Source organism: Lampris incognitus, chromosome 5 (assembly GCF_029633865.1).
Source record: "Lampris incognitus isolate fLamInc1 chromosome 5, fLamInc1.hap2, whole genome shotgun sequence".
Lineage (NCBI taxonomy): Eukaryota > Metazoa > Chordata > Actinopteri > Lampriformes > Lampridae > Lampris > Lampris incognitus.
In genome coordinates, this window is record NC_079215.1 from 26008072 (window position 1) to 26020221 (window position 12150).

General features: G+C 41.8%; 1 protein-coding gene across 1 annotated transcript in view; it reads left to right on the forward strand.

Annotated features, from left to right (window-relative positions):
- Positions 1–12150, forward strand: part of pkd1a (polycystic kidney disease 1a) — a 117231-nt gene that overhangs the window by 83535 nt on the left and 21546 nt on the right. The window contains 14 exon segments of the mRNA XM_056279536.1: positions 373–697; positions 1316–1493; positions 2301–2565; positions 2961–3156; positions 3355–3525; positions 4206–4349; positions 4468–4678; positions 4841–4967; positions 5178–5297; positions 5609–5658; positions 5905–6122; positions 9569–9647; positions 9819–9934; positions 10871–11073. Of these exon segments, the coding sequence (XP_056135511.1) occupies positions 373–697; positions 1316–1493; positions 2301–2565; positions 2961–3156; positions 3355–3525; positions 4206–4349; positions 4468–4678; positions 4841–4967; positions 5178–5297; positions 5609–5658; positions 5905–6122; positions 9569–9647; positions 9819–9934; positions 10871–11073 (2403 nt within the window).

Here is a 12150-nt window from a genome sequence, read left to right on the forward strand (position 1 = left end):
GTCTGCGCTAAGACGTGCTCTGACCAGGTGGAGATGCAGGTATAATTTTTGGTTTTATTTGACACTAAACTAGCACTGCACCACCTGATTTTGACTGACATACCCTCTACTGCCCCCCCCAACCTATTTTGGTGCAAGTGATGTCATGGCGAGACCGGAAATTAGCGAACACGCCCAGACGAGGGAAAAACCACCTTGTGCCCAACGAAATTGTCACAAAGCCTGGGTTTGCGCTACCGCAGTCCTTGCACCATCCAGAAACTAGAGCCCTCAGAGTGGTCTCGCTTTTTTCCGTGTTGTTAGCTTTTTATTCTCGCAATCTTGTTGCATCTAATCTGATCTTTCTCCCTCCCTCTCCCCATCTCTCCTCAGGTGGGTCCCAATCCATATCCTTCTAACTACATAGCCAACTATACCATTTCCACCGAAGTGGCCTCCATGGAATTTCGCACAGAGAATGGCACTCAGATTCCCATCTATGGCCTGGATGATAGCCAAGCCATCACTGTTGCCATCAACAATGGCAGTGCCAGTGGCAGCGGTGGAGGGGAATCAGGTCCTGAGGGAATGGCAGGGGGCCCTACGACGCAGGCTGTTAACATCAGCCACTGTGACTCCATCATTGTTAGGGTCAGCACAGGAAACAGCAACCGGCAAGCTGGGCTTTTTGTCCAGCTCAACTTTACTTCTCTGGAGGGTAGGACACACACACCAAGAAAATGCACTATCTGAATTATAAGATTTCATCTCATTTTATTTTCATTGATGTTTTGTTTTTTTTCGGCTGCTCGTGAAGAATTTCACCACAACAATCATTTGTGATATTATCATATTATAACAAATACCATATTGTATTGGGCAGTGCGGTGGCGCAGTCGTTAGCGCGGTCACCACACAGCACGAAGGTCCTGGGTTCGAGCCCCAGGGTAGTCCAACCTTGGGGGTTGTCCTGGGTCATCCTTTGTCTGGAGTTGGTATGTTCTACCTGTGTATGCATGGGTTTTCTCTAGGTGCTCCGGTCTCCTTCCACAGTCCAATGACATGTAGGTTAGGTGAATTGGCCATACTAAATTGTCCCTTGGTGTGAATGTGTGTGTGTGTCAGCCCTATGATGGCCTGGCGGCCTGTTCAGGCTTTCTCCTCGCCTGCCGCCCAATAACTGCTGGGATAGGCTCCAGCATCCCCGCGACCCTGAGAGCAGGATAGCGGTTTGGATAATGGATGGATGGATGGATGGATATTGTATCGTATCATATATCATGTCTTAAATCCCTTAAAAAAATTAAACTTTTGTTTTGCCTTTTACCTAATGCAGATGGCATTGAGGACCCTCAAAGAGGAAATGATGTTGAGGAACCCCACATCACAGCCTACCTCCATTACTACTCACGCCCTAATGAGTTTAACTGCACAGACAGAAAACATATCACCCTCAGTATGACCAGGGGGCATGACTTGGACCACAGAAAGTACACCTTATTTATATCCCCAGAGTAAGTGATAATTTTATTTGTCATATTATATATACTATTTAAGCAAGTTTCAGGACTTTTTATGATAGAATAAAAAATAGTACAAGTTTCAAATCCTGGCGGCACAGTGACGCAGTGGTTAGCGTGGTCACCTCACAGCAAGAAGGTCCTGGATTCGAACCCTGGGGTTGTCCAAACTTAGGGGTCGTCCTCTGTGTGGAGTTTGCATGTTCTCCCCATGTCTGCGTGGGTTTCCTGTGGATGCGCCGGTTTCCTCCCACACTCCAAATACATGTGGATCAGGTGAATCGGCCATACTAAATTGTCCCTAGGTGTGAATGTGTGTGTGTGTGTGTGTGTGTCGGCCCTGTAATGGCCTGGCGGCCTGTCCAGGGTGTCTCCCCACCTGCCGCCCAATGACTGCTGGGATAGGCTCCAGCATCCCCGCGACCCTGAGAGCAGCATAAGCGGTTTGGATAATGGATGGATGGAAGTTTCTAATCCCATGTCGGCTTTGAAGTGTCAGTGTACAAAACCTAGAAATCACATTTGTTCTACTTGTGCTATTCTTTATCTGACCCTGTGTTATGGCCTCTTGTTAAGGGGGTTAACTGGAAAGAGATTTTCTCTTCAGGTATTAGTAAAGTATGAGACTATTATCAAATCATATTACAGATATTTAGCTGAAAATGTTGAGATGGTGTTTCAGTCATGGTCTTTTTCAAGCCACAAATTCTGTCACCAGAGCACTACAAGAGACTCTCTAGATGAGCTGACCAGCCTTGAAATAACAGACAAATTGCTTAGCCTTTGTCCTCTCTTCACTAGGTTCTATGACACCACACTTGACTACTTTGTCAACGTGACTTCGGCTTGTAGTTCTGCCTCCCTATCCAAGGGCCTGCATCTGGAGGTGGGAGTGTTTGTCTCTCTTTGCCAGTACTTCAGCGAGAGTGAGAAGCAGTGGCGAACAGATGGTATGGTGCCTCTGGCAGCAACCAATGCCAGCAGGGCTGTCTGCAGGACCAGGCACCTCACAGACTTCGCTGCCTCCCTGTTTGTTCCTTTGAATGCCATCGAATTCTTGATGCCTGTCAGTATCCCACAAAAACACACTCACTGGAGTGCAAATGCCCATACATGCACATACAACCACAAATAAATGACAATATCATTAAAAACTCTAGCAGTTGTACTATCACATACAGCAACATATAGGCCTAGTAGTTAGTGAAAAAAAATATTAAGCCAAGCTCTCAGTGCTTACTTGGCTCAAAATTATACTTTCCAGCTCAGTCTCTATTCCTCCTTTCATTCACTCATGAACACCAACATACACATATGTATACACATACACATGAACTGGGGGTGGCAAAATCAATATTTTTGCCACAATTATTGTCAATTTAAATTTTAATAATTTGACAGCCCTAATTCAAAAACATAAACACACATACTTAGACTAACCATTCCCTTTCTCTTCTTCAGGAACGTTTAGGAGCCCCAAGCCTGGTGGTTTTGTTAGTGTGTGTGTTGGGGTTGCTATGCTATGCTGTGGCTGCAGCCATCTTACACAAGTTGGACCAATTGGACCTGCGAAGGGCCGGTGTGGTTCCACTCTGTGGCCGGGATGGGCTCTTTAAATACGAGGTACAGGTCAAGACTGGCTGGAGCCAAGGGGCAGGTAAGCTAGGTCAAGGGGCAAAGGGAATATGTCACTGTTAGCATCTATTGAGGACAGTGAAGATAGAGAGTTGCTAGATTAGTCATTGCACTCCACAGGCTGAAGGAGAAAAACAATTTAAAATGAGTGTTTTAAAGTTTCCAGGATATCTAAGATATCTGTAACCTTGCCTCCCTATACGCTCCCTATTATCCAAAGGTACCACAGCCCATGTTGGAATTAGTTTGTATGGGCGTGAGAGCCGCAGTGGGCACCGCCATCTTGACAGCAGAGGAGCCTTCACTCGCAATGCACTTGACATTTTCCGCATTGCCACTGACACCAGCTTGGGCAACATCTGGAAAATACGAATCTGGCATGACAACAAGGGTACGTACACAATTGCGTGCACACACACACACACACACACACACACACACACACACACACACACACACACAAACACATGGAATCTCAAAAACTGTAAGGCCTTGTGTCCACCAAACACCCATAAAAAAATCCCTACCTGTATTTTTACATTGTTTTCTATGGAAAGGTTGAGCTTTTAGCACTCTCAACCCAAACCTGATCTCTTTTTAGAGCACAGCACCATTAGAGCATAGCTCGGTGAATGTTCCACCTCTTTCAAAAAACTTGTGCTCAAGCACACAGCTCATCAATGTCAATCTAAGGTCCAACAACAATAAGGGAGGAAGGAGAGGCAAAGCAGATAGGAAAAATGAAAACAAACCAGGGTTAATCAATAAATACTGTAGTGTTGGTATCAGAAAACACCTCTTTATAGTAACATTATATATGTGTATATCCTGTACTGAATATCTCCGTCCATTACGTTTTTCACACAGCACTGTTTAAGTGCTTACCTCCAGCAGTAGTGCTAGTGACGTTTCTTTGAAAGAGGTCTCTGGTGGACACATGACCTACCTACCTTCAACTCTTTTCTTAGTGCTCCTACTATTTGTCACTGCCAATGAAATTCTAATATTGGCCATTGGTATGAAATTCTAATATTGACCATTGGTAACAGTTGATTACATCTCCAAACTCAGGTCTGTCCCCAGCATGGTTGCTTCAGTACGTCTTGGTGAAAGACCTGCAGACAGGAAGCAGCTACTATTTCCTGGTTGAGGAGTGGCTGTCAGTGGACAATGAGCGGACAGACGGACGGGTGGAGATTGGGGTGGAATCAACAGGTTGGAAGCAGATGACTGCTTAAATGTGATATTTACCAAGGATTTTGCTGTTTTCGGCTGGTGTTGTTTTTGGTGTTAACTCTAAGACCTTACTTCTCTGTTTTTCTACAAACCCAAGAAGAGGCAGTGCTTCGTCAGTTGTCCCGCCTGTTGGTATATGAACTGGAGAGGGCACTGTGTGAGAGTCACCTCTGGGTGTCTTTATGGGAACGGCCAACCCGCAGTCCGTTCACTAGGCTGCAAAGAGCAACCTGCTGTGCTGTGTTACTACAGCTCTGTCTGTTGGCCAACACCCTGTGGTACAGCACTGTGGTGGACAAAAGATATAGGTACAAGAGTATGTGTGTGTGTGTGTGTGTGTGTGTGTGTGTGTGTGTGTGTGTGTGCAAGGGTGTGTGGGGTTCTTCTGGTTGTTTCCTCTTGTGTTTAAGGTTTTCCGAGAGACTAAATTTAAAGAATCTTTTGTTTCTTGTATCTTTCCCGTTTCACAGTCCAAGGGCAGTGTCTATGCTCTCATCACTGAGTGGAGAGACAGTGGCAGTAGGCCTGGTTAGCTGTCTGGTGGTTTACCCTCTCTACCTGCTTGTCTACACGCTCTTCAGAATGAGCCGCAGCAAGGTAACATGCCCCAAAACCAGCACACCATCACGGTCAGCACACCATCAAGGTTTAAAGTACCCATACAGGCCATACACAGAGTCTTTTTATATTACATACATACATACTTATTTATTTATGTATTTATTTATAAATAGTTATATTTGTGTGTGTGTGTGTGTGTGTGTGTGTGTGTGTGTGTGTGTGTGTGTGTGTGTGTATGTGTACCAGTGTGTGTCTGTAGAGCACGTGCCTCCCCAAGCTGACCAAGAGTCAGTGGAGATTGATGATTTCCTGGACAACTCTGTGGCAGGAAGCTCTTTCCTCTTTTTCAACAGAATCCATGGCGAGGTATGGCCTCAGGGGACATTTTGACTGGACATTTTATCAAGCACAATTTGCGCTAACACCTGTTGTTTGTTTACAAGTGGTGTGGTGTTTTGTTTTTGGTTTGTTTTTTTTGGTGCATTGTCCTTGGAGGCTAAATGAGATCAGTTTTCAGGACTTCTCACGTGCTGACTTTGTCTTAGTGCTGTGCCTTTTAAAATAAAATACTGATTTCAGGCAATGAGTGAAATTTAATATTTTGAAGGTTTTATCCCTGCTGATCTCATTAGTGTCTGTCTTCTCTCTCTGTCTTTCTCTCTTTCTCCCTCTTCAAGACCAACTCAGAAGAGACCAACATAGATTTGCCCACTCCATCAACCAAAAGGTGAGTGATTGTTGCCATGGCAATAGTTTTTGGTTAGATATTATTTTTTATTTATCAGAGGAGGAAGATGGAAGAAGAATGAACAAAAAAAGAAAAGGCCAAAATAAGTTAGAATCTATAAAATATGTTGTAAAAGGCAAGAAGGTCCTGGGTTCAAGCCCCGGGGTTGTCCAACCTTGGGGGTCGTCCCAGGCATGTTTGGGAGTCGCATCAAGACACTTCACTCCCTCTTCTCCCCATCTGCAGTGTTGAGAGCTGGGGCATGGCTGAACAGGAGGAGACAGATGACCGGGATTGGCCAGAGCTCTTGAGTGATGTGTCTGTGGTAGGAGGGATGGGGATGGGAGCGGGGCTGATTAGGCTGAAGAGAGGTCAGGGAAGCAGACACCTAGGAGTCGACATGACTTTCAATCCAGACGACGAGGAAGGAACTGACCAGCACAACAAGTATTTCACCTCTTCAGGTAACAACAGCTTCAAGAGTAAAGTTAAAATCAAGCATGAAAGGGAAATTCTGTTTTGTTTTTGTTTTGTTTTACCTAAGCTTTATTTTCCTACCAAACCAAGTCATGGGTAGCAGAATCTTTTCAAAGTGATTCAGCATTGAGTAAGCTAGTTTGCGCCAACTGCTCCACACCAAGCTGTAAGGTAGTCCTTTTGGGCAATTAGCACTCAACAAATAATGATCATTAAAAGGGTTGTTTGTTTGGTGCTATCAGACTTCCAAAGTGCTTTAGCCACAATATAAATCATGGAGTTATATAATCCAGTGAGTAAAGTAAATTCTTTATAAGACAGTACAAGCCTGTTTCATGGCATAAGCATATATATATGTGTGTGATTATGACATGAAACAGGCTTGTACTGTCTTATACATAAGCATATATATATATACGTATATATATATACGTATATATACGTGTATATAAATATATATGTATATATATATATACGTATATATATATATATATATATCACATGAATGTAAGAACAGTGGCATACATTTGTATAGGTTTGTAAAAATGAACAATAAATACCAATTCAAACTAGAGGTCTAAAAATGAACAATAAATATCAATTCAAATGTATAGATTTGTAAAATCCATTACTAAACACTTCAGTTCAGCTACACAAACAGTTGCATACCTTTGTGAACTCTACATTTGTATAGAGTTGTAAAAATGAACAATAAATATCATGCAAACTTTGTATAGATTTGTAAAAATGAACAATGAAACTTGAATTAAAACATATCTATAAGATAATTATTATTATCTTATAGATATGTTTCACATCCATGTGAAATAACGAGTGTGTGCAGCTGATAGGGAAGGTGTTTCAGTGATGGTTGTCTGATGCAGGAAGCATTCTATAAAATACTCAAAATTTAGCGAATAAAATCAAATTAAAAATCATATTTATATGTTAACTTGTCCAACACAGCCACACTACATGATAAACACATTTACAGAATAATTTAACACTGCCACGAGCATAAACGCGCAAAATCACTGGCTTACCTTTACTTGAAGATCAAGTCCATTCGCCTTTCTTTCTGCACGAATCTCTTCGTGACGTGACCTTGAAGGCTTATGGCACTCCCGCCATAAGCAGTGCCTTTTCTTGTCCATCGATTTCACCTTAAGCTACGCAATACACATGCGCAAACCCCCGAAATTCACATTAAAGGCAATCCTGAAAAAAGCAGAGCCTACCCTTACCATTGGAAAAAGTAGGCAAGCTTATGCCCTATACAGCGTTTCGCTCTCAGAAGTTTAAGGACTTAAAAAGGACAAGGACATAAAAATATCGTTAAAAATATGTTATAACAGCATACTTGTAACTAGAGTGAGATTTTGATGTTGTTATGAATTTGTTTTATGGCTATTTTGATTAAATTGTCACAGGGTACCTGCCTACCCTGACTGCACGTCATTGTTGTGTATGCACATGGATGCTTGTGAAGGCAGATATTTGTATGTAGATGTAGGTGTATGGTACAAATGTAAATAAGTGTGTTTGTATTTTTTATATATATATAAATAATCCAGTGATTCAAGTACATTCTTTATGAGACAGTACAAGCCTGTTTCATGCCATAAGCAACCATCAGATGTTGCTTATGGCATGAAACAGGCTTATACTGTCTCATAACAGGCTTGTACTGTCTCATAAAGAATTTACTTGAATCACTGGATTATTTTGCTCCTTACTTTCCCTACCGTTGAGCGTTTCTTTTAACAAAGTTATATATATATGTATAACTCTTCTGAGCCGTATATATACAAATACATATGCATATCTATGATTGCAGGAGGTCAAGCCCATTTTATTGATATTTTTTTATTTATTTTTTTTTTCTAATTTTTATTTCTTTTTTATCGTGGTCTTGATAAACCTTACCCGTTAAGTCATACTTGTCCTTTAAAGCCTACTCGTAGCAAACCTAATGTTAAATCAGAATCAGAATCGTGTTTATTGGCCACGTAGGTTTGTACACACATGGAATTTGACTCCGGTTTCGTGGCTCTCAGTGTACTTAACATAGAATAACAACACTACAACACAACAATCTTCAGATATATACACAAGGACTTACTATATACAGGTGAAATAAGAGGTGATTAAGTACAGTGGTGCAGAGAATATATCAGAGATGCTGAAATAGATGTTAGCAGGAAAAAAAAGTTCACCCACATCATGACTGACTTTTAGAATTCACATTTAATAACAATAATAATAACTCATGTATATAGCACTTTTCTAAAACAATGTTACAAACTACTTTACATTTACAAAGAAATAAAACTAGATAAGGCAAACATAAGAATAAGACCAAATAAGTAAGATAAATAAAAACAGTATGAATAAATAAAAACAAACTTTAAACATTTGTAAAAGCTTTCATAAAAAGAAAAGTTTTAAGAAGGGTTAAAAGAAGCTAGACACTTGGTTAGTCTTAGTTCAACAGGAAGAGAGGTCCATAGTGTGGGGGCTGTAACAGCAAAAGCCCGATCACCCCTTGTGACAAACCGAGACCTGGGAATAACCAGCAGAGCGCCACCATTTCTTGGCTGCCCCCTGTTTGGTGCTCCTGTGTTTCTGTTTGTTTATATGTTTTACTTTATTCGGTTTTTTTTTTTTTTTGCTCATTAAGTATACTGATTGGCATAATTTTTTTCATATTTTCCTTTATGAAGTTTGCATTGGTTGTAGTTTTTGTTTTTTTGTTTTTGGATGGGGGAGAGTAGGGATAGCAGGGTGGAGAGGATGTAGTAGTGGGGGTGGAGGGGAGAGGGGATATTTGTGTTGGTGTGTATTGACTTGAGTGTTTAGTCTATCTGTATTTTTGAAAATTAATCAAAAAAATAGTTTGAAAGAAAGGAAGACTACAGTCGAAGTGTTCGCCAGGAAATTGAAAAAAAAAGGTCCATCACTGCACTGTCTGGCTGTACTGGGATTGTCTCTTCATAACGGAAGTTCTTTTCAGACACCTCTCAAAACATTGTGAGCTTGTTAGTGCCAAAAAAAATAGATCTTTTAGTGGACACTATTTGGCGAGCTGTGGCCCTGAAGGATTACATTGCAGCTTGGTGTGCAGCAGTTGGCTGATGGGAGCTTGCTCAGTACAGGATCGATTTAAAAGATTATGTTGTCCATTATTCTGTTTGAATCCAAACGATAGGAAAATAGGGCTTAGGCTGAAAATAACGTAGTTTTCCTTCAAGTAATGCCCTATGAAATAATTTTATACAGCCTATCCCAGCAGTAGTTACCAGGCAGTACATATCATTAATTCAAGTGGCTTGACACTTATCCATACCAAATTAGATGTTCATTAATAAAGATTTTTATCATTAAATGTTAGCACTCAAGAATTGACTCAAGTCAAGTTCTTCTACACACACAGATGAGGACTTGATCAAGCATATCCTGGCAGATGGGCAGAACTTCTTCCCTCAGGCAGATGAAAGTGAAATGGCTGACCTGTAAGTTTTATCTATATACACTATAACTTTATGATTTTAATTTAAAAGCCTCAGGAATGAGTCACTGCTACAGGCTTTGCAGAGGCTTTTTTAATGGGTGTGGTATTGTCCAGTTTGTCCATTTGTCTCTGTTTTACAGTGTGTGTGTGTGTGTGGGTGGGGGCTTACCAGGTCAAGTATCTTTGGAGATAAGACGGAAGTGATTCTCCTTCAGAAACTCAATGAGCCCCTGTCTTCAGTATCTGTGAGAAGAGACCCCCCTAAGACTGCTTTCACCTCTAATACAGGTGTGTGTTTAAGCTTTTTAGGTGGGCTTTGTTTCTGTTTCACTGCATTATAATTTAACGAACAAATAGTAGTCCTAAAAAGATATCCTCCAAGCCCTAGTTACTCTTCCCCTAAACTGTTTCATCGGCATCCCCCTGCCTTTATATAATGTGCTGAATAGACCTCAGGCTCCATGTGTGAGAGCAGATCTTTTGTTTCTTCCAAGCAGACTAATCTTCAGAGTGTTGCGCAATATGTAGAGGTAATGAGTAAATGTTAAAATAGTTAGCATATGCACTGGCAATGTAATTCTGTGAATGGAAATTTAACATAGTCTCATTATTCTTCAAATTGACTTTATTTACCAAGGGCGTCCGGGTAGCTTAGCAGTCTATTTCATTGCCTACCAACACGGGGAACGCCGGTTCAAATCCCCATGTTACCTCCGGCTTGGTCGGGCGTCCCTACAGACACAGTTGGCTGTGTCTGCAGGTGGGAAGCCAGATGTGGATATGTGTCCTGGTTGCTGCACTAGCGCCTCCTCTGGTCAGTAAGGGCGCCTGTTCAGGGGGGAGGGGGAACGGGGGGAAAAGCATGATCCTCCCACATGCTACGTCCCCCTGGTGAAACTCCTCACTGTCAGGTGAAAAGAAGCGGCTGGCGACTCCCCATGTATCAGAGGAGACATGTGGTTAGTCTGCAGCCCTCCCCGGATCAGCGGTGGGGGTGGAGCAGTGACCGGGATGGCTCGGAAGAGTGGGGTGATTGGCTGGATACAATTGGGGAGAAAAGAGGGGGAGGTTTCACTTTATTTCCCTTTACTTCCACTTAATCCTGCCTTCACTGTATCCTTGCCTCTTGTTGCCTGCTTCCTTTCTCTCTCCCTTTCCTTTCTCCTTTCATTTCATTTTTCTTTCATTCCTTTCTTTTACCCCCTACCATCAAACCTTTTTTAGTAGTGACGGATGTGTGTCGTCCGAGACGGTTCCCGCCCTGGTGTGGACGTGCCACTCTATGGTGCAGCTGGGCAGGGATTACTCTTGCCAATGGCATATCAGTGTGGGCGGGCCATGGTTTCAGTCAGGGTGTGGCCGTGATGTGGCTCATTTCCTGTTTCTCCAGCTTCCTGTGCTCCTGCCTGCTGTTGGAGCCTGTCAAGGTAACCAAACTCACATGCACACATGTGCACAAATAAAGAATTACATAAATGTATGCATTACACAGTCACAACATTCTTACTCAAACACATACTCATGGGAATGCACCAAAATATATACATACAACAGTATTCCCTCCTAGGCTTTCTTTGTAGGTGGGATGCTTTTTTTTTCTCCTATTATTTTAAGTGTATGGTAAACCTGCACTAAAATCTGTGGAGCATCTGGATGAAATTCAAAACAAGCCTGTCTTTTAAATCCATTCCTGTCTTCAGTCTGCTGTAAATTAATAATAAGAGTCCTACACAAACTTCACAGAAAAAAAATTAGAGGGCATCACATTGCAGAGCATGGCACCTTAGGGCAGAAGAAGCCAAAAAACCCAGGGAAAAAAAACTATAATTAAAAAAACAACGGTTAGGAATTTTTTTTATTTTACTTTTGTTTTCCGTCTACAGAAAAAAACATGTCCAGTTCTCCTGAAATATATGATGTTAACAACTCTTAAAGGATTCTCATGTAAATCTACTATTCACATTCATTTATACTTCTTTTTTTTGCTGTCGCTGGCAAGGCCACTCAGTTAAATTCATTTCTGCCTTGCCTCTCCTCACTTAAATGGTAAATGAATTACGTTTATAGCGCTTTTCTAGCTACAACAACCATTCAAAGCGCTTTACAATCAGTGAATGTCTCACGTTCACCCATGCACACACACACTCATACACCGATGCTGGTGTCAATCATGCAAGGTAACAACCAGCTAATCGGGAGCAGTTAGGGGTTAGGTGTCTTGCTCGAGGACACCTCGACATTTTTGCAAGGAGGAGCAGAGGAACGAAGCAGTACTTACTGATTGTGTTACCTACAAAAGCAACAGAACACAACAACATTAGTGTTTAGTATTGTACTACACTTGATACTCTATTGTGAAAGTAGAGAGCTGTTCAGATGATGAAGGACATCATGGAAAAGTGTTGCAGGGGGAGTGATGTGGGAGTGTGTTACAGGGTTGGAAACTCCCCAACTACGGAAGAATAGGCAACCAGGCAAATCGGTTGAAATACCCTCTTTTCACA